Here is a 23,545-nt window from a genome sequence, read left to right as displayed (position 1 = left end):
CACGTTAGTAAGCGTGCAAAAGGTAGCTGTTACCTTAGTGGAGCTTATAATCAAGCAGAGGAAAACAGACATCTATGAGGTAAATAAATCAATGCTTGTGATAGTAGAGTATAGGGGGGCAGTAAGATAGAGTGGTTCATGTGTGCGTTCTGGTGTCACACTGCCTGGGTACAAATTGTGCCTCTTCTCTGCTGTGTGACTTCGGGAAAGTTCCTTAATCTCTCTGGGTCTTGGCTTCCTAACTGGTCAAATGGGAATAATGAAGCACTTACCCTGTGTCTCTTTCTGAGGATTAAGTGAGAGAATGCAGGTAGATGACTTAGAACAGCGTCTGGCATGTACTAAATGCTCAGTAAACATTAGCCTTTTTTTTTAATGACAGAAGTCAGTTTAGGGGAAGAGTGCCCCCCCCACCCCTCCACCTCCCTGCAAAATAGGAAGACAGGCATCTACCTAAGTTTGTTTTCTCCTTTCCTTTGTATTTTTTCCAGGGTCTAAAAGTTGGGTTCTCCAGTCAACACACCAGGCATTGATGCAGGAAGCGAGTGACTCGGTGATTTCTCATCCAAGAGGTAGGGGGGGTGTGCTCCTGTGAGTGGTTTGCCTTTGGACTTGGGAACAATCTGTCAACTGCCTGCTTTTCTTGGAATTCTGCTCTTTTGGTTGCACTGTGGTCACATCCTACATCCTCCCGCCAGCTGAGATGAAAGTGAAGCCTGCTATCCTCCCGCCAGCTGAGATGAAAGTGAAGCCATCAGTGTTGGCTCCAGCCCTTCTCTGCCTCATTTCTGAAAACCCGCTGTTGGGATCTGAAGCTAGGAATGCTAGTAGGAAAAGCAACCATTCATCTTTCAAAACGTTACTAATTTATTTTAAATTATGCAAATAGTACACCAGTGTATTTTTGTTAGGGATACATTTTTTTAAAGCTATTTATTTATTTTTATTTATTTGGTTGCTCTGGGTCTTAGGTGCAGCGGGTATACTCCTTAGTTGCAGCTCACCGGCTCCTTAGTTGTGGCATGCATGTAGGATCTAGTTCCCTGACCAGGGATGGAACCCGCGCTCTCTGCATTGGGACCGTGGAGTCTTAACCACTGTGCCACCAGGGAAGTCCCTAGGGATACATTTTTAAAAAGTAGAAAAAACATTCTCTTTGACTCCTTGTCTTTAACCCCAGTTCCTCCCCTGAGTTAATCACTGATATTAGTTGAAGTTGATCATTCTTCAGATCTTTTTCTATTCCCTTATGAGTGGGTATAGATATAGAAATATACAGTTGTGTTTTGTGTGTAGATTTTTTTTAAATGCTATCATATTGTGTGCAGCCTTCTGCATTTTTATTCACCTAACATTATACATTGGACCACTTTCTTTTTTGGTCCATGTAGATCTCCATCACTGTGTTAAATTGCTGTATAGTATTTTCTACTATGGGTACTTATAGTATCCATTCCCCATTGAGGGGCACTAAGGTTGTTCCAAAGCTTCACATCATAAATATTCTGCAGTGAGGATCCTTATAGGTGTCTCCTTAGTGTTCATGCAAGTGTTTCTTTAGCTAGGGTGGTGACCAAGAAGGAGAAATGCTAGGTTCAAAGAAATGTGTGCTTTTATTTTTTTATAAATTTATTTATATTTTATTTTTGGCTGCGTTGGGTCTTCATTGCTGCGCATGAGCTTTCTCTAGTTGCGGTGAGCAGGGGCTACTCTTTGTAGTGGTGCGCAGTCATCTCATTGCGGTGGCTTCTCTTGTTGCGGAGCATGGGCGGTTTTTGTAATGAAACATTTATAATACATACTGAGGATTTAGCTAGGTGTTAGGTGCTGCATAAGGGTTTTAACTTGTATTGTTTTATTTAAATCTAACAGTGACCTTCTAGCCAGGTATAGGTATTATCCCCATTTTACAGATAAAGAAATGGAGGGTCAGGAAGTTTATTAGAGAAGCTAACACCTACTGAGGTCTGTCTTTGTTTCAACACTCTTCATTTTACATGAATTACCTCATTTGATTTTTCACAAAATCCTATGAGATAGATACCATTATCACCTCCATTTTAGAGTCCATGAATGTTACATATCTTGTCTGGTAGATGATGGACCTGGATTTAATCCTTCTCTGCTCAACTCTGATGCCATTCTGACCCCTTGCTAGGCTGCCCCCGCCCCATCTACCCTCTGGAAGCACTTAGAGAATAAAACTACTTCTTCATTTGCATAAAAATGCTTTCAACCCATTTCAGAGAACCTACATGCTTCTGTGGGCTTTTTCTTACCTTGGCTAAATATTCCCAATTCCTTCCTCATGTCTTCATGTAATTTTTGGATGGCCAGGCTTCCATGGTTGAGGGCTGCTTTTAATTGTTCAAGTGGATCTTGCTACAATTATTGTTCCCTAAAACTAGCATTACCTGGAATGGCAATTCTTTACCTCCTCTCTTTGGCTGCCTGGAACAGAGTTCAGAGATGTGGAGTGATTTGCCCAAGATCACACAGCAGTGCAGAGAGAGACGTGGGATCACACCCAGTTTCCAGGGATATTATTAAAATGTGTACATGGACTCCTAAAATGGAGTTGTCTGTGGATGAACTTGGCGGGGGGACAAGAACCCCCCTGAAATTATATACATATATATACATATATATATATATATATATATATATATATATATATATATATATATATATATATAGTTGTGTGTGTATATGTGCACACACATTTTCCTGGGGAAAAAGTATAGAACTTTTATTAGATTCTCCAAGAATTCTGTAAAGCTCCAAATGATTAGGAACCATAATTCAAACATAAACAACAATAACAACAATAAAAATTCTCATAGGTTTCTTCCCCCCAGCTAAAGGCAGTCTGTTAGGGGAATACGAACCCTTATGCCTCTAGGTAGCTGGGAACTCAAATCAGTCCCTCTAGCCTGAGGATTAATTTCATTTCTTGCTTGGCCGCAGGAATGTGTAAAATGGTCCCAAATTGCTCCCTAGTGACCCAACATCTCTATTGGGTAAGGACTCTGAAGCTAGGGTGAGGAGACCCACATCACCATGTCATTTCCCAAATAAAATTGGGTGGGTTGGGATTAAATCCTCTGCAGATTATGTCTCAGCCTCACTTTTAGTGCCTCAGTAACATCCCAAATCCTTTTTTTCTAGTCCTTTCTCCTCACATTCTTCTCGGTAGCCTCAGGTGGGGGTTAAAAGACCTCATTTGGGGAATGTGAAGGCTCAGGATTATATACCAGCTCTAACGTTTTATGCTTTATTTTTTTCTTTCAGAATCTCAGGTTCTTGTTCTAGCCTTTTTGAAATCTCAGTTTCCTCAAAATGTACAATGGAGATAATAGTACATGGTTCATAGGGCTGTTAAGTGGGGCAATGCATTAGAAAAATGTCTGGTCCATAATTACTGGCTAGTAAATGACAGTCCTCGTGACAGATTCTGATCCCCTCTGCTCGCTGCATCTCTGCTGATCTTCCTACTCACACATCTTCATTCTGTGGCCAGGCTGGCTGGGGAGCAAGATTAGACACCTCCAAGTATGTATCTCCTGCTCCGGTGCCCTTCTCTGCTTTGAAGGTGTTTGGTCTGCAGACATCACCTGAAGAAGCCCTTGCAAGGGTGTCAAATCCTCACCTCCACTCTGTGGCTGCCTAGAAATGGAGCTCAGAGATGTGGAGTGACTTTTCTGAGATCACACAGTGAGGCAGAGGCAGAGCTGAGACTCTTACACGGGTTTCAGAGGTTTTAAATTTGGGCCTGTGAACTCTTGGGGAGGTGTTGTCAGTGGAAAACTGATAGGAAATTGAGGCCCAGCAAAGGCCAGCAAGTTGAGAGAGGGCTTGCAGTGATAGGGAGGCTGCTGAGACCAGAGGCCAGTTCTCCTGATCCCACGTACAGTTAACCTTTGTCCCAAGACTATCAGCCACTATCTCTCAACAGAGCTTCCCTGAGGGCAGATTTTCCTATTTGCTCCTCAAGTACTAGGATTCACTTTTTTTCAACCCCCAGGTGGATCATTATACTCATCAACAGCATGAAGTCCAAGCTGTGAAATAATTTCAAATTTAATGCCCCCAAATATGCATGAGGACTTGGCTGTCAACCCAAGAAAACTAGAAAAAAAATGAACATTGCTCTGGTAATAGTCATAATTTCCTTTTTTGAGATTCTTACAGTAGCATTTTCTCCATCCCAGGGTTGGATGGTGGGGGAGTGGGGATGGGGTGCTTTTAGGAGTTCTTGTTCTCTTACTGTATCTTTCTGTTTTACAAAACCAGCCCAAGCTTCATGGTCCAGAGCAAGCTGGCCTTGCCATGGAATCAAAGGATTCTCAGAGGGAAAAGTGGTTGGAGATGAGATTTTATATCCTTACCTTGGCATTTGGTTTGGATACATGGAAATAGGTCACATGGTATTTGGTAAAGGCCTTTCAAATCTGTCATTCATTAAACATGGCTTACCTGGGTGCTTCCCTGTGCAGGGCCCAGAACATATAAAAATGAGGAAGTCTTGACCTCTGTTCTTAAAGGGGTGGGATAGACAGGCTTGTGTAGAGCAAACAATTATCCAGTGAGCTTGGTTTTGGGATAGAAGTATGAAAAGGTGCCCTGGGGGCCCAAAGAAGAGAGAGAAGGATTCTAACCTGTAAAGAAAGGCCAGGATGATTTCACTCAATGATCCTTGAATTGGTTCTTCATGGATGAGAACATCTCATTGAGCAGAGTAGGGTGAACAGGCAGGGAGAACAGCATGAGCAGAAATAGGGGGACTTATAATAGCATGAAATCTTTGGCGATTGTTTAAGAGTCTAGTTTAATCTAATGGAGACAGGAAGCTAGGAGTGGCCTAGGTTCTTAAAGGACTTGATTGATGGGCTGAAGAATTTAGATTTCATTCCAGGGTCACACGGATCCAGTCATGTTTTTGGAGTCGGGAATGGCATTTTCAGCTCTGTTTTAGGAAAAATTGCTCTGGCAAGAGTGTGGAAGATGTATTCGAGGGGAGTCAGGCTGGAGGCAGAGAGGCTCCTGCAATAACTCAGGCAGGAGGTGAGTGTCTCGACTAGGATGATGGCAGCAGTGACAGCAGCGAAGGGACAGAGTCAGAGCCATTTAGGACTTTGAACTGAGAGGACTTGGTGACTGGAGTAATAAGGAAGGATGACTGATTCTCCGCACTTGGGAGATCAGCTCGATGTGATGGATTCACTGGTAAAGGAATCCCAGGAGGAAGAGTGAAATTTATTTGGGCGATCTTGACTTTGACGTGCCCCTGGGAAATGTCTAACAGGCTGTTGGAAATGTGGGGCTGGGCGGACTTACGGATGCCTCGGTGGGGATTGGGTGTCTGATGATTGTCACCTCCTGTGATCAAAGAATCATTACTGTGCTGAATAAGGAGTTGCCCCTATGCCAAAACTTTCACACGTACTATCTCATGAGGGAGAGTTCAGGCCTATCAATATAATATGACAGTTACTGAGTGCTTATTATAGGACAGGGCTGGGCTCCATGCTTTCAGTGCATTATCTCATCATGAGGCATCGTCCAGATCTGTGAGGAAGATTCAATTATTGCATTCTTTGTAAAGGAGAAGAAACTGAGGTTTGCAGAGGTTAAGACATTTGCCAGAGTTGGAACCCCAGGTCTCTTGGCTCTTGAAAATTAGCTCTTAAACACTTGATTCTATTGTCTCATTAGCAGAGGGTGTCATTGAAGCTCCTGTGGCATCGTCTGAAGATATTGTGGGAGAGGAAGGGTGGGATGAAGGCAGACACCCCACCTCCTTACAGGAACGACTCCATTGGGAGAGGGTGTAGTAGAGGCAGAAAAGCTGGCCCGGAGGGCCAGTTAGAGAGACAGCAGAGGTAGGAAGTGGTCCAGGAGACAAAGATTATGGAGTGTGTACTTAAATATGAGGGAATTCTAAATACCGGTCAGGTAGGATGTGGCATCTAGACAGGTGTCTGTGAACTGTGGCAGGAGGACCGCTAAGCGAACAGGGTGAGCTCTGTGGATGGACACCCTGAAGTCCAACTCTGAGCGATTGTGAGAGAATAAATGCTAGGCGTTCTTTCAAGGAGTTGGAGGGTGAATATTTAGAGGAGAGGCAGGGTAGAAGGAGGAGGCTAGTACTGTTATAGGAGGAGGGGGGGCCGTCAAAAATGGGAGAGGTAGGGTTCGGTCTAGAAATGGAGATAGGAGACAAGGGAGTTAGGTTGGCATAAATGAAGGTGGGAGAGCAATCAGATCTCACACTGACCTCCCAGGGAGGTAGGAGAAGACTGGGGAACCAAGACCTTGAACTCTGAGATCATCCAGTCTGTCTATGCCAGACCTGGCCATGGGCTGGAACCATAGAGAGCTTAGTCAAAGCGTAGATGGCCCTACTGTATCCAAGACTTGCAGAATGAGGACCTCTGGGGTGGGTCCAAGAACCTGAAGCCCAGCCGTAGCCCCAGGAAGGCATTTAGGAATTGCTGGTGTAGTCGACTCTCCTTATTCTACACGGAAGGAAACTGAAGCAGAGAAGCACGAAAAAATTTCAAAGAGAAGAGGAAGTAAGTCCTACGTAGGACTCTCTTCTGGGTCCCAAATCAGAGCTCTTTCCCCTGCACTGCACTATCTCATTAAAGTCAAAATTGAGTCCTGTCAGAATTTGACACTTTCTGGGTCCTCAGTTGATCAAGGGCATAGAGAACTTGTAGGAGGAGTCGCCATTCTCTGTGCAAGTTCAGCAGAAGGAACAGACGAAGGCAGGGGAATGACGCAAAGCTCATTTTCACTCACAAATGCCGTTGTTAGGAGGAAAGAAATTGGATGCGGTTGATTTCAAAGTCAACATCTTTCGCAAGGCAGTAGCCTATTTGTTTTATCTTTCGTGCCCAGTGCTGTTCGGAGGCTGGAATCAGTTGGTAGGCTGGCAGTCTGGGGATGAAGGAAAAGGACAAAAAGTGAATTCTCATGATGCTTCTCACAATAGTGTTACATCTATCAACCGTACAAATGCTTTTTTTTTCCATTAATAAAGTTGGGATTGAATCTGTGTAATTCTAGCATCTAACAGCTCTCCTTCAGAAAGGTCAACCAAATAAGACGAAAGAAAGTTGCCACGCTTTAGGAGAGGCATGTCCATGGTAAGGCGAACAGAAAGTGAAAGTGAAGTAAGGTACCATCCACTGAAAATAGAACTCGGAGCTGGCCCTAAGATGGGTCCTCACTGATGGTTACCCAGGTGAGCTGGGTGACCGCTCTGCAGACCAAAATGTCCCTCGGACACCAAGTCAGGCTCTGGAGACATCTCCGGTTTCACAGGAGGGTAGGATCAATAGATAAACCTCAGTGAGCTCTGTGATGAGGTGAGGTAGCTGTTCTCCCCACTACGAACAAGTCAATGAATAAAGGTACCATTGCCCTTTGGCAAGAACCTACCCACACTTGTGGACTATTGACTCCTGTGATACCCAGAAGCAGAAGAGGGAAACAGAAGTGGAACTTGGAATCAGACATCATTGCTCTACCATTTACTAGCAATCAGCATTAGCTTTGCAGCCTTGGGCAAGATACGAGACCTCTCTGGGCTTCAGTTTCCTCCCATTTCAATAATTCTGCCCAAGTTTATTTACCTCATAGATTCATTTTGAAGTTCAAATGTGATAATAAATGTGAAAGTACTCTGTGCGTTTTTAGCTGCTTCCATTATGCTTAAAATTGTCATCAATAATAATAATTTTTAGAATGTCTTTTCAGAAACTGTACTCACCTAGGCAGTGGAGGGCTAGGGTTCCATTCCAACAGGACCACTTCCCACTGTACCATGAAATAGCATGGTCATGCACCCTCCAGCACTGATCTTTTCAGAGCAAGTGTATGTGAGCTCTTGGTACACTTCCCAAAGGCCATAGAGCCCAGAGGATAAGAGCTTGGGCTCTACAGGTAGGTAATCCTGCCTCTGAGGTTTGCTCTCTCCCTTCCTAGCTATGTCACTTGAGCCAGTTGCCTGACGTCTCTAGCCCACAGGACTCCCGCTGTGAGATGAGGACAGTCATGGTACCTAGTGCAGAATGCTCTGAGATCAAACATGGAAAACGCTTTGCACTGTGCTGGCCATGGAGTAAGTGCTTGGTACATGGTATCCATTTATTATTGTTGTTGATAATCCAGAGGGTTCTTTGTGAAATGTGCACCTTGCCCCCTCCCTCAATTAAAACATAGGGATCAGCTGGTGTGTGCAGAGCAGTGCTAGGCATTGCCCCTCAGAGAGGAGTCCAGTGGGGAAGGATTAGGGATGAGGTCTTGTCTGTGCTTCACCGAGACACGCAGAGATTGGCACGCGGCAGAAGTAGCCTGAGGTGGTGACTCTGGGCTGTCACAATGATGAGGACATTGTGCTTCTGGGCATCCTTGGAGGCAGTGGAAAGCTGAGACACAGTTTAGAACTGGGTGACTCTCAAACAATGGTGTTCTGAGTCTCTGGTTTCCTTCTGTTACCTCACCTGTGTAAGACGTGAAGTCATCGCATCATTCCTCCCCCTTTATGAACCACTTTGGGTGCCAACACAATTTGCTCTCTGGTTCCTTTCAAAGTTAAATGGACCCTACCCAATTATGCTCTTGGAGCTAAGGAACACCTGATTCATGTATGTAATGCTCTCTTGATTGATTGATTGAAGTGCATCTACTCTTTTTAATCATTCCACATCAAAAACATGCAGGGGTCTCCAAAATTTAAAGGAAGTATGTGAATTCAGTAAATGCCTGTTTCTATTTTCAAAAGGTATTTTGAAATTCCAGAACTGCTTTAGCGCTGCCAGGTGAGGTCAGGAAGTATGGGTTCTGGCCACTTCCTTTGTTACTTATTACTGTGAAACCTTGAGCAAATGAAACTGTCTCTCCAGATTTTAATTTTTCTCTTGATTAAAAAAAGGGAATCAGAAGGGATAATTTTGAATTCCTTTCAAATCTAAAACATTCAAACTTTTGGATCCTTTTGCCGTTCTTTGGATTTTTAAGACCATACCACAAGTAATCCACAAGGGGACAGCATAAGCCAGCTGCTACCTAGGAAAGGAAAGAAACTTCTCTGAAGGCTTGAAGTTCTGACTTTAAAAATTCTAGGTTGTGTTAAGATTGTATCATTGAATTGACTTATTTCAAAACTAAATTTGTTTTAAAAGTAGAGACCGATGAGTCCCAGTGTCTATGAATTTAGTGATGAGTCAACATATGTAATATGAGTTTTAAAATGTACCCACTGAGAAGATAGTGCTCTTATTTCCAGGTGATTTCTGGCATGAAACCCATTGGTTAGGGAGTTCACGTTTTCAAATAGGATTTTAATATGCTCTTTTTCTTTTCTCTCAGAGAGGTTACCATCATGATTTTTTGAGTCATTCCGAGCTGAGTTGAGTTCAAATTTCCTTTTATTGTCCATGTTACCTTGGATGAGTGATTTAAACTTTCAGCCTCAGTTTATACATCCGTAAAATGGGTTTTGTAAGCATTAAAGTGAAATAATTTACATGACGTGCTCATCACTATGCCAGGCCTGTGATAGTGCTCAGTAAACTGATTCTGAGAGGGAGGTTCTAGGAGTTTTGAAGCACATTTCTGTTAATGGGCTGGAAACGGGCAATATTCAAAACAGATTCTTAAAAGATTTTCTACCCTAAAAATTCAGTGCCATTCCAGAATTGCACAAAGCACATGGTTTTATTTGAGTAAGAGAGTGGTGTCCAGTCTACTCCCTCAGGTATAAAATCACCTTGAAGGGAAGTCTCTCATCACCCTAGGGTGTGAAGGTCTGAAGGTTTTCAAAATTATACTCAGATAGAACACATTTAATTCCCTGACTCCATGGGCATTGTTTCTGCATGTGGACTCACTTACCAGTAGTTAGCAAACGTTTTCTGTGAAGGGCCAGATAATACATCTTCAGTCCTTACAAGCCGTGCTGTCTCTGTCATAGCTACTCAACCCTGCCCTAACACTGCAGGAGCAGCTGGAGATAACACACGTGCAAATGGTGTCTCTAGGCTTCAATAACACTGTACTGATGGACAATGAAATATAAAGTACCTGCAGTTTTCATGTGTTATGAGTTCTTCTGCTTCTTTTGATTTTTTCCCAACCATTTAAAAATCTAAAAAGGATTCTTGGCTCTGAGGTTGTGCAAAAACAGGCCAAGGTTGGATTTGGCCCCTAGGCTGTCATTTGCAGCCCTTGATCTATACCATCCAGATACCGGATGCGTTCCTTAGAAAGGGCAGATGTGAATTTATTTGGATAGGTTTGTTTTCCTGAGTGTACACTGAACATTGCCCCCTACCCTACTAGATGAGAAGTCCTCTGAAGGGAAAGATGGTGTTTTCATGCCGTGCTGTTAACATTTAAACTTTATTTTTCATGTTACGAAATAAATACATGCTCTTGTAAAATAAAAAGTTAAAACACTATAAAGTTGAAGTTCCTTGTATTCCAAACATTCCACCCAGCCCCCGCCCCAAATGATTGAGATGAAGAGATAATACTGTAACAATTTGGGCTATATCCTGTCAGGTCATTTTTTTGTTCTTAATAGCATAGTCACATCTATTATTATTTTTCATAAAAATGTTCAAATTGTTTACAAAATCGTTCTCTCTATAGTCTTTTAAAACTTGCTTTAAAGTTCATTCAACATTTTTGTTCAACAAGTCTTTACTGCAAAGCTACTACGTGTCATGCATAGATTAGATTGAACTATATGAAATGGCTGATATTTAAACTAATTTTTAAAAACTTTCTATTTTGAAATAATTGTAGACTTCCACAAACTTGCAAAAATAGTACAGAGAGAGCTACACATTCCTCCAGCTTCCCTCAGTGGCAACATCTTACACTATTACGGTACATTATCAAAATGAAGAAATTTACATCAGTACAATACAATTAACTAGACTACAAATTCTACTTGGATTTCACCAGTTTTTATATGCACTCATTATTTAAAAAACAAACCATTTTTGAGCTTTAAAAATGACTAATATATATATCCTGTTACATCTTCATACCTCAGTACTCTTAGATCTTAGGAGGTGTCTTTTTCTAATAGCACCACAAAACCCTTCTTTGGCTGCGGGTGAATGAGTTTCTAACAGCTATCTTCAAAGTTTCACTTAGAATGTCACTGTGGCCTTGCTTCAGAGAAATGACACACCCCTAACAGTTTGCCCTTGACTAAGTCATCCTGCAGAGTTTCCAGTAATTAACACATGATACACGGAATATTTTAAAGTTTTCACATTTGAGAAAATTAGAAATCATACAAAAGTATTAATAAAAAAAATTGAATTGCCTACAATATTTCCACTCAAAGTCAGGCGTATTTAGCCTGGATTTCTTTTTAGTTTTCTTTGGGGAACAAGAGGTATGCATGTGTTTGTATATATATTTTGAAGTATTTACATGTTCATTCCCTACACTAAGTATAGCTTTATATCCTTAAAAAAATTACTATGTAATGATAATTTTCTCAGGTCATTCAAATACTTTGTAAAAAGTTATCCAGAGATATAAAGGTTAAAAAAGACATAGGAGATCAGTTGGTGAAATAGCAGCATTTTCAGATGAATAAACTGTGGCTCAGAGAGAGGAAATGTCTTGCCCAAGGTCACAGAGCCAGGAAGTCTGGGGGGAAATACTTAGTGGGGTAAAGCATGAGGGAGGCAGACTGGCAGACTCACTGTGCTCTGAGGTCTGGGGTTAATTTTTTACAAAAATTCCATTTTTCAGAGTACCCATGTATACCCAGAACTCAAGAGCCTAAAATTAAACCAGCAAGCCAATTTACTAATTTACAGTGAGAACTCTAGCTGCCAAGGGGTCCCTATTTTGGTTTGTTTTTTTTTTTAATGTAAATACATTCTCACCTTGTAGGAAAATCTGATATTCATCAGAAGCATTTGTGAGTGCATGGACCTGGGAAAAGCATGGTTAATCTTAAGATTCTTTTGTTGTTGTTCTTGCAATTTAACTAATTTTTTTTAAGATAGATACTACACCTACATGACAAAACTACAAAGCGTACAAAAAACTTTAAAATAAAAAGGCAATCTTCCCTTCATCCCATGTGCCCATCCCCAGAGCCACTTTTGTCTTGGAAGATCTTGGAGGCCAGTGTCTCTGTGTTAGTTTTCTGTTGCTGTTATTACAAATTACCTGAACGGTAGTGGCTTAAAATAGCACAGATTAATCTTACAGTTCTGGAGGTCAGAAGTCCTAGAATCAAGGGGTTGGTGGGGCTGTATTCCTTCTGAATTGTCTGGGGGGGGGATCAATTTCCTTGCCTTTTCCAGCTTTGGGGTGTCACTTGCTTTCTTTGGCTTTCAGCCCATTACCTCCATCTTTAAGTCAGCAACGTAGGATCTTCAACTCTCTCTTTCTCTCTGACCTCTTCTTCCATCCTCACCTACCCAGCTTTGACATTTTGGCCTCCCTCTTATAAGAATCCTTGTGATTGCATTGGGCCCACTGGGTAATGCAGGATAATCTTCCCATCTCAAGGGCCTTCACTTGATCGCATTGCAAAGTCTCTTCTGCCATACATATACATATCACAAATTCTAAAGATTAGACATGGACACCTTTGGGTTTCATTACTTTGTCTACCATAGTCTCCAAGTGACTCATTCTTCCTCTCTTGACCAGGCTAAAAATGTATTATTAGTGGTAAAACACTTATTGATAATTTGTTCAAATACACCTCCATACTAACATGTACATGTTGGACTATATCCCTCCAGAATAAATGTTGCAAGGATTCAATTTAATTAAATGTAAACAGAAGCTCTCATTTTCCCCACTCCCAGTGGATGGCCTTGCACAGTCAAGGTGAGCGCTGAGCCCTCTCTGGAGACCACGGCTCTGGACCATCACTTTTCTAGATTCAGTGCAAATCATTATACTGAGCATTCCTTCTTGCCTCAGTGGGACATGCTATTTACGTGGTACAATTATGCTCGAACTCCAGTATAATAAGGTTGTTAAGAGCATAGGTGTTGATGTCAGTCAGACAGGTTCAAATTCTAGCTCCACCACCTACAACCTATTTGACCTTCATCACATTGCTCAACCCTCCGAACCTTAGTTTTTTCACTGGCAATATGGGCTGACGCCTGCCCCATAGGGTTGTTCCTGAGGATTAAATGTTCAGTGGAATGCTAGTAATAATATATTAGATTAATGCTCCTTTGAGCTTAATGCCTGGCCTTTCGATTCCATTTAGTCATCTTATGTGTGCTCAGCACCCATTTCCTTATTCTTTCTTAGGCTGGTTTCCCCCATGGAAGGCCACTCTCATTCTTCATATGTCAATTTCCTTTAATACCTGTATCTGTTTCCCAGGGCTGCGGTAACAATTATCACAAACAAGGTGGCTTAAAACAAGAGAAAGTTATTCTCTCACAGTTCTGGAGGCTAGCAGTCTGAAATCCAGGTGTCAGCAGAGCCTTACTCTCTCTGAAGGCTCTAGAGGAGAATACTTCCTTGTCTCTTCCAGCTTCTGGTGCCGCAGGGATTCCTTGATTTATGGCAGCATCACTCCCATCTCTGCCTCCGTGTTCACATGACCTTCTCTGTGTGTGGCTCTGTGTGTCCTCTTCTGTTCCTGTAAAGGTACCAGCCATTGGATTTAGGATCATCCTAAATCTAGGATGATTTCATCTTAAGATCCTTAACTAATTACGTCTGTAAAGACCCTATTTCTAAATAAGGTTGCAATCTGAGGTTCTACTTGGACATGATTTGCGGGGGGTGGGCGTGGGGACAATATTCAACCCACTACAATTCCTCTCTCACAGAAGTGCTTTTCTTGCAAGTTCTGGGAGGCTCTGCCTTTGCCTGAATGTGCTCGTGGCAGCGTTCAGGGCCTTGAGAATGTAATGGCCAGCAGAACACAGAGGACACAAAAACCAATAGCCTGGACTTGTCTAACTCCTATCCCCCGGCCGCAGGCATTGCTACTTTTCACAAGGAAGAAAAGCCAACCACCAATGTGTATTTCTTGTTGCTCTTTGGTGTATAACACTACAGCCCTATGAGTACTTCCATTTGGGCTTCTGGCATTTTCAGAAGAAGGAGGAGGAGAAGGAGAAGAAAAAGTGCTGTCTTGTATCACTCAGCAGGGTTTGTGTTTGCAAAATGTGTCTCCCTTTAGACGACTCCCATTTAAAATACAGATTAGCTCTGACAGAAATGACCCAGGCTGGCTTTTCTCTTTGATGGTTTCAATTTCAGGCTTACCCATCACAAATGATTGTGATACAGCAGGATTTTGACAGAACAGGGTAGGAATTTTGAATACTTTCCTGCAGTTTCCAGCTCTAGGGGATAATAGCTGAGAGAAAAACAACATTAACTAAGTTGTAGGATATGAAAATATGCTGAATTTCCCCCTCTGAGTTTTATGCTCCTAGGCATTCAACAAGTCACTTTCCCTGTAGAACAAGTAAGCTCTCTTGTACCAAATTATGAGCCTTACAAAACCTGTCACTTTTCTCCTTTTGCCTTGAGTGCAGAGTAGCTTGGGGGAAACAGCGATCAATTTCAATAATTATTACCCTAGCTATTTGTTACATTCGGGCCTCCTCTGTGTGTGGCTTTGTGTTCTGCTTCTGTGGGAAGGTTTTATTGCACATATGACGTTGTATCCCTCCTGGACATTCGCCCTGGCCCCGGGACACTGCTCTCACTCGCTGCTCCCTGCCCTGTTTCTTCTTCCTTCTCCTCCACCTCCTCTGCCTACCTTTTAAGTGCTAGGGTTTCTCAGGATTCCTGCTCCCCTCTTTCTCTGGACATGTAGCCCTTGGGTTTCTTACACACTCTGAGGTTTTTGTCTGCTGCCTGGATCCTGATGACTCCCAAATCAGTATCTCCAGCTCCAACCTTTTCCCGAGTTTGATTCAGATTCAAATCAGTCAACTGCTTATTACGCAAATAGGGTTTGCAGTGTCCCTCTGGTACCTGACACTCAGTGACTCTAAATCTGAGCTCCTTGCCTTTCTGTCCCCTGCCTTGCTACATCTGCTCTTCCCAGTCCTAGGGGGACAGTTCAGGCAATGGCCCACTTTCGCAAGGAGGAAACTTCGAGTTATCTAAGACTCAGCTCTTTCTCACCCCACCTTCAATGTCCGTATCCTCTTGATCTCCCTCCGAAGCATTTCTGGAATCTGTCTCTCTCCCTTCACTTCCAGCTCTGAATTTCAGACCTGGAATCAGATAGATAGTAATCTCTTCTTGGCTGTTCTCTTATCCTCCTAACTGGATCATAACCTGCTTGAAACGTTTCTGTGGTTTCCCACTGCTTACAGAACTAAAGGGAGACTTAGCAGCATGAAACAAAAGGCCTTCGGTGACTAGTTCCTGCCCATCTCCATGCCATCCCCTACCACCCCCCCACTTCTCATTTTACACCTTCACAGACGCTTGCCAGTTGAATGGGACCCACCCTGTTTCATGTTTCCATAGCTTTGCTGATGTTCTTCTACCTAAAATGCCTTTACCATCTTGCTTTGTTCATTGTTACACAACCTTAACTCAGTTCAGGTGTTAACTCGTTCAACAAACATTTACTGAGCACCAAGTATGTGCCAGGCAGTATTGGAGTCCCACTGTTGGGCGGGCACGGAGGGACAGTGTCTTCATGGATCTTAATTCTGATAGCACTCACTGAACTACCGTGGGGCTAAGTGCCTCTCCCTCTGCCCACCCTCCCCAGCAGCCTGTCCATCCTGCACCCTTACCTTTGGCCTGTTAGGCTGAAATAAGCTTCTGGTCTCCCTCCTCTAGTGTACTGTAAATTTCATGAGGGTGGGACCATGCCATATTCATCTCTGCATTCTTGGTGCCCAGAACCGTGCTTAGTACTTGGTAGATTCTCAGTATGGTTCCCTTGTTGAACTCAGCTATCAGTTATAAATCCATGACTCCGTGTCTCAGCTTAAATTTCACATTCTCAAGGATGTGACCCTCTAGAACCGGTCAGCCATCCTTATGATGTACCTCTGACACCTTATACTATTTCTTCCCCGAATTTTGCACAATTGCTTTTTTTCAACTATTTACATTATTTGTTTAAATTTGGTTTTCTGTACTAAGTTGTAAACTCCATCGAGAAGGTCGATGGTACAGCTAGAATAGTGCATGGCCTATAATAAATGCTTAATAAATATTTGTTAACTGATAGACTGACAGGTTTTCTTGCTGGAGAAAAGTCCTGAATGCATTACTGGGGTTTAAAGAAAATTTAGATTCAATTGCCTGCTGGCCTAATGCCTCACTCTACCCATCTGTAAAATGGAGATGCTCCTGTGGGATAATACTGGACAGCAGATGAGCTTTAGATAAAAACATACCAAAACAAATGTGCATAAATCAATTATGCAAAAAAAGGAAAGTTGGGATTAAAAGATTAAACACATCAACTGAAGTGTCTATTTCAGGATGTGGCATTTTATTCTCCCACAGGAAATATAAACATTATCTTCTCTTTCTCCTTCCCAGCATCTGAGACGCCATTTCTTGTGCCAAATGGATTTGAATCAGAACAGGTAAGAAGTATTTTGAAGTACGTGACCTACAGTTTTAAAATCCACAATAAAGGTTTGTGGAAATAGACTGGGGAAGCAGATCTATCTAAGGGCAAAATACATTGCAACTGTTATGAAACAGTGAAGGAATTTGTAGACTTGTACTCTTGGCAGAAATAATGTTGATATCGTTACTTCTATATGTGCAGACGCTTTGAAAAGAGAAAAGAAGGATAAACAAAAACATTGAAATTATTATGTGGTCCCTCTGCTGCCCCAGAATTAGTGACATTCTACAGAATCAACACCTGTCACCAGCGTTCCTCTTATTTCCTGAGCTTATCCTTCATTCATTTGTATTATTATGAAAGTGATTCAAGTTGCTTCATGTAAAACCGTCAGGTAGTATAGACAACGTATAAGGGAAAAGTGAAGCTCTCATTCATTCTTCCTTCTTCCCCTTCTCTCTCCTCAGAGAGAGATTATTGCCCTGCCTCTGCTGCCTTGTAAGAGAAGGGATAGGAAGCTGAGGGGATAGAGCCTGGCCTGGCCAATGGGAGATGGCGTAGCCCCCAGGGAACAAGATGCTGCCTGTAGAGCGGTGATTCTCAGACTATTTGGTGTCAGGACCCCTTTATATTCATAAAAATTAAAACTGAGAAGTTAAAAACAATATGAATTCATTTTAAAAAGTATAAGAAACCCATCAGATGTTAACATAAATAATACTTTATGAAAAATAACTACATTTTCCTGAATGAAAAAATATAAGTGAGAAAAGTGGCATTGGTTTACATTTTTGCAAGTCTCATTAATGTCTGGCTCAATAGGAGATAGAGGTTCTCATATCTTGCATATTATGTTATCAGAGCACTGACACCTTCACATCACATGTCACATAACCGTAACCTCTGGGAAACTTCACTGTACGTCTTGTGAAAGAATGACAGTAAAAATGGCAAATAATGTGTCCTGAAGATCATTTTGATCTCATGGGGGGGGGGTCCCCTGGCTACACTTTGAGAACCACCACTGCAGAAAATTTGAAATTGAGTTCCACTTTCTCTTTCATCTTATTGCCTCTAGAAGTCTAAGTCAGCCAGGAAAAGAACTAACACACAGGTGTAGGTAGAGCTGAAAGGATTTAGGTGATGGCCAGTAAAGAGATTTGACAGTGGAGGCCACAGCTTACAGGAGTTATTTTTTTTTAATCTTCACACCCCACAGCCCAGCTGCCTGGTGTTTAAGACTTAGGAAAATGTGAGGGAAGGGTCTGGGTAAAATGTTTCAGATTTTCCACTTTTTTTTTTTTTTTAAGTCTAATTCGTAAGGCTGGCTTTGTTTTGATCTTGAGACACATTGGGCACAAGGTGGTGAGCTGCAGTGAAGCTGCCGGTCACTGGATGGTGTGCTAGTGATGGGAAACTCACGGGAAGATGCTGTTAGGAAATGAGTGACCCGGTCGCCTTCCCTGTGTCTCACCAGATAAAAATGACCAACAACTACAACCTGCTCAAGATCATTGCTCCCTCCCTGGGATTTGTGCTGTTGGCATTGCTTCTGGCATTTTTCCTTCGAGGTAAGGAGGGCAGGACCAGGTGGAATGAAGCCCTTCAGAGCTTTGGAAACTCCAGGGGGGATCTGGGAGTGGATGGATTCTGCTTCCTGCCCGTTTTCCCCATTCCTTAGAGTCCCACTTCTGTCATTGCCCTCATCATCCCCGTCAAGGAGGTTAGAGGTAAGCTCATCCTCCCCAAGATGCTAAAGGCTTTGAGCGTCATCCCCCTGACAGGGTTTATATTTGGGGAAAGAAAAGTAAAAGAAGAGCACCTTTATTTATTGGACACTTATTCTGTGCCAGTCCTGATGCTATATTCTTTTTTTTTTTAATTTATTTTATCTATTTATTTATTTATGTATTTAGGCTGCGTTGGGTCTTTGCTGCTGTGCGGGGGCATTCTCTATCTGCAGTGAGCGGGGGCTACTCTTTGTTGCGGTGCACGGGCTTCTCATTGCAGTGGCTTCTCTTGTTGCAAAGCACGGGCTGTAGGCACACGGGCTTCAGTAGTTGTGGCTCACGGGCTCAGTAGTTGTGGCTCACAGGCTCTAGAGCACAGACTCAGTAGTTGTGGTACACGGGCTTAGTTGCTCTGCGGCATGTGGGATCTTCCCGGACCAGGGATCGAACCCGTGTCTCCTGCATTGGCAGGTGGATTCTTAACCACTGCGCCACCAGTGAAGTCCCATGATGCTATATTCTTGACATATCTAACTCGTTTCATGCTCCTGACTGCCTTAAGTGGGAAGTACTATTCTCATCACTGTCTTCGGGTGGAGGAAACCCTGACCCAGCCTCTTCCTCTGGCTAGGAATGCCCCAGGAAGAGAGCCGTGAATCATCCCGGTCTTCTTATTTGTTCCCTTAAAGTAAAACTTCTTAACCTAGGGTCCACAGATGGACCTCAGGGGACCAGTGAATCCCTTAAAATCGTGTGCAAAAGCACTTGTACATTCATATCTGCAGTTTTCAGAGGACAGGGTCCATAGCTGTCATTAGATTCTTGAGCTGGTCCATGACCTTGTATCTGCCCTCCCCTGCCTTCAAAAAAAAAAAAAGTTTTAAAACATTGCAAAAAGAAATCATGAACCAGGGTTTACAGTTTTCATGCCAAGTACAGGCACGTAGCACCTGGTCCTGTAAAAATGGGGAAAAAATTGTTCTGTAGTCATTAACAGAAACTGGTAGTAAGTGAGGAGCTCTGACTAGTAGTAACCATCTCAGCCTGTTTGAGCAACAGTGAAAGTCGTGTGTCTCCACATCTATCCCTAGTGAACACTGCAAAAGGAAATTTGGAGCTTAGTGGAAGTTTGCCATTAACCTTCATACAAAGGCATATTACAACTTGGGAAATTATGGGTACGTGTCCTAAGGAAGTGTTTTAAAACCCAAGTGAATTACTTGAATTCAAATAACTCAAGAATAAAGCAGCTTAGGGAATTCCCTGGCACTCCAGTGGTTAGGACTTTCACTGCCGGGGCCTGGGTTCAATCCCTGGTCAGGGAACTAAGATTCCTCAAGCCTCACAGCCCGGCCAAAAAAAAAAGGATAAAGCAGCTTCACACCATTGCCCACGATGTTGGAACAGCTGTGATTGATGAGCAGTAACTAGGGGCCTAAAGAAGCAATCATCTGATCTGGGGAAAGGAGTGGCTTTCTCTGCCAAATCCAGTTCCTAAGTTCCCACCTTTGGACCACCTGTGCTCTTCATAATGTTGCTCCGTCCTTCCCCCAGCATTTCACATAAACACAGCTACTCTGCTTCTAACCTGGCCTTGTCTTTTCAGGGAAAGTCATGGAAACCAATTGTGTCCAGAAACACACCAGGTAATTCATCTTGCGTGACTGACTGTTGTAATGATTGTACAAGCTGTTACAAATGATTAGATACTACTCAGTGGTTAAGGACTTGTGTTTGTATTCTGATTAAATACACGGTTGGAGAAATGTGGCATTAGAGGTGGAAAAGATGTGGCGATTCAGCTCACGTTAACCTCCGTCTTGGTTAACACTGTGATATTTGTCCAAAATGCAAATACAGTGGCAGGTTGCATTAACAGAAGTATGACATGCAAAAGAAAGAAGGTGATATGTCATTCTACCCATTATTTGTTCCACTCTGGGTGACTCACTTTAAAAGGTCATTGTTAAACTGGAGTTCACTGAGAGGTGAGTTGGCAGTATGGAAAATGAGAAAACATGTATAGTATCATTCCTGGGATTTAATTCCTCTGGCAAATTAGACCATGGGAGCAGTTTTTTGTTTTGTTTTTTAAATAATTTGAAGTCTCTGGAAAGGGATTTTGGATATCTGTCCTGTTAGATAGCTTTTTGGTAAAGAAATGAAAAGATTTGGTGTGAACTGTGATGAAGACCTTGCTTTCACTTAATAATTGCATCAATACCACAATATCTATATTAACAAGTAAATATTAACAAGTAGGGAAACTGAAGGTTAGCAAGGTAACTTTTCAAAGTCATACTTGGAGATCCTCTTGGTAAATAAATACATTTAGATCATGATTTTATACTTTGCTAATACAGAAACTTTAAATCCCCTTATTATAATAGATTGGCAAAAGCCCTTTATCCCCTGTGGCCTCAGTTTTCCCATCTGTGAAATGTGAGGTTTGGACTGGATGGACCCTGAGCCCTTTTAACTCTAACAGCCCTTGATTAGTTGTTTTATAATCTAGCAGCATCCATTCATTCCTGGTCTTGGTGTTTCTCATCACATCAGCCTCTCTTCTCTCTTTACAGGCTAGACAGTGTTGGAGAAGGTAAAAATGTCCTCGACGGAAGAGAAGATGAAGACGGTCTTTTCACACTCTAAAGTGCCCCTTTCTCTTAGGATTGAGGATGAGGATATGATGTGTGAATTATCAAAATAAGTCTTAGAATGTTTTGTTGTTGTTTTTTTTTTTAAAAAACCATCTGTTGCCTTGGTGTCACTGATCCAGTCTTGCCTTAGTTTCACAAGTGAAAGTTACCTTAGAGACCACACCTTCTCATGGTTTAATCTCTGTAGCATCACTGCTAAGTGATCTTCCACAGTATAATTGAACACCTTCAGTGATGGTGAACTTACTGTCACACCCAAGGAAGTCCATTCAATCTCAGGGCACTTCTGAGACTTAGAAATATTTAGAACAAAGTCTGTGTCCAGATAGCATCTGCCTGCTGGTCCTAGCTGAACTCCTTGTGCTTACACAGAACAAGTCTAAACTCTCTTCTACCTGGTAGCAGTGCTCCAGATACCGAAAGGAGAACCTCATGTTTCTCTAAATTGCCTTGTTTCTGGGACATGATTTCTGGTCCCTTCCCTACCGTAGTTGCCTTTGCCTTGCATGCATTTGTATCTCTCCTTTTATGCCCAGCTTTAAGAATTCAGTGCCCGGGCTTCCCTGGTGGCGCAGTGGTTGAGAATCCGCCTGCCAATGCAGGGGACACGGGTTCGAGCCCTGGTCTGGGAAGATCCCACATGCCGCGGAGCAACTGGGCCCGTGAGCCACAACTACTGAGCCTGCGCGTCTGGAGCCTGTGCTCCGCAACAAGAGAGGCCGCGATAGTGAGAGGCCCACGCGCCGCGATGAAGAGTGGCCCCCACTCGCCGCAACTGGAGAAAGCCCTCGCTCAGAAACGAAGACCCAACACAGCCAAAAATAAAAAATAAAAAATAAAAAAAAAAAAAGAATTCAGTGCCCCGCTCTGGGTATGGTATGGGCATCCCTGCATTATTAATTGTCATCAATAACATATTGATGATATATTATGTATTGATTGTCATCAATAATGAAGGAAACGACATGGAATCCCACCATCATTTTGACTCACCTCTAAAACGTCTAGGTTTTCTATTATTTTCTGTTCACACCTGAGTATCTTTAGAGGTGGCCATAGTGTCACATCTTAATTCTTGCTTGGGGAATTTAATGTTGGAAACAGCCAAGAGTTCATCAGAGTAAATTGTGGTGAATGACATGGATGTCCAAGCAGGGCCGGCACATGGATGTGACAGTGAGCCGGTCCAGATCAGTTTCTCTAAATAAAGTTCATGGGAATTGGCTCCTCAATAAGAACAGGTTTATTTAAACACTTTGAGAGCCAGTAGCATAAGGAACCATGGGAGAGAGGTTAAAACAAGCAGTTGTTGACTGAATGGAAAGAATGTGCACCTGAGTGAGAAGCCTCTGGCTGGGCAGAAATGTGGAAAGTCAGCCAGAGCTGAAAGAAATTTGTCTGAAATACTTCCTGGTAGTACGTTTGGGGCAGTAACCGCCTTAATGAAATAAGTGCACGGTTTTTCCAGGTAACCATACTTTATATTTCGACTCTCTTGACACTACTTTTAAGAGAGGGGAAAAAAGCAGTCTTACGACTTGACTGCTACAGCCTCTAGATTCCACGAACTGTGAGTTCACACGGGTCCAGCAGTTAATAAAAACATCTCCCTCTTACCTGAGCACTTGCAGAACTACCTGCCCAGGGCAGCATGCCTTCTGCCTCACTCTTTTGGTGCCAAGGTGAGTGGCAGTTTTGTTCTAAGTGAAGGAAATAATTAGCAGCACACGGGTTGCTTCTTTATTTGGCTTGACTTTCTCCTCTGTGTTAACTGAAAATCCTGGAAATGGCTTGACCAGCCTGTTACATTTAAATTTAGAAACTGGGGGTGGGTTGGTGTGGGGCAATATAGTCAGGTGCAGGGCTTCAGTGTCCCCATCTGGAAAATGGAGTGGGACTAGGTGACCTTGTGCAAAAAGATTTTAACATTTCATGGGTCATTGAGACTCCCCGTCCTAACTTAGCTCATGCTGCCTACCCACTTTCCCAAACGACCACCACCTGGGCCATGACCAACTCGGGTCTGCCTAGAAAAGCCGACTGCAAATCCCATGCCCCCTAAACAGAACAGCTCAGCTCAATGAGTATCTTTGTGTTTTGCAAGGGGCCATCTTCAGTCTTTTCCCAACTATATTTCTGCAGCTCCTTGGTCAGATTCAGAAACATTTAAATGAGTAGTTGTAGTATTTTACAACTGGTAATGGCCTCCAGGACCCTCTAGCCTAGTAGCTCTCAACCTTAGCTGAACGCTGCAATTATCTGGGGAATTTTTTTAAATGTCAATTCCTGAGTCCTACCCTTTAGGAGATTCTTTTGTAATTGGTCTGGGGTGTGGCCTGGACATCTGATTTTTTTTTTTTTTTTTTTTCTAATGCTCCAAGTGGTTCTAATGTGCAGCCAGGGTTGAGAACCGCTGCTGTTGCTGCAAACAGCAACGGGGCACTTCAGACCAGCAGCCTGAGCATCACCTGGACCTTGTTAGTCGTACACATTCTCATCCCCACACCACACCTAGTGACTCAGAAACTCCCCAGTGCAGCCCCGTGATCTGTAGTTGAACAAGTCTT

At 42.7% G+C, this 23,545-nt stretch overlaps 1 protein-coding gene across 1 annotated transcript in view; it reads left to right on the top strand.

Annotated features, from left to right (window-relative positions):
- Positions 1-21,693, top strand: part of TIMD4 (T cell immunoglobulin and mucin domain containing 4) — a 32,423-nt gene extending 10,730 nt beyond the window's left edge. The window contains exons 5-9 of the mRNA XM_007165516.2: positions 492-572; positions 16,555-16,601; positions 18,066-18,159; positions 19,925-19,964; positions 20,898-21,693. Coding sequence (XP_007165578.1) covers positions 492-572; positions 16,555-16,601; positions 18,066-18,159; positions 19,925-19,964; positions 20,898-20,970 — 335 coding nt within the window. The 3' untranslated portion in view covers positions 20,971-21,693. The remainder of the gene's footprint in view (positions 1-491; positions 573-16,554; positions 16,602-18,065; positions 18,160-19,924; positions 19,965-20,897) is intronic.
- The last annotated feature ends 1,852 nt before the right edge of the window (positions 21,694-23,545 follow it).

The sequence above is a fragment of the Balaenoptera acutorostrata genome, chromosome 2 (genome assembly GCF_949987535.1).
Source record: "Balaenoptera acutorostrata chromosome 2, mBalAcu1.1, whole genome shotgun sequence".
NCBI classification, from domain to species: Eukaryota; Metazoa; Chordata; class Mammalia; order Artiodactyla; family Balaenopteridae; genus Balaenoptera; species Balaenoptera acutorostrata.
This window is presented reverse-complemented; position numbering and strand designations above follow the sequence as displayed.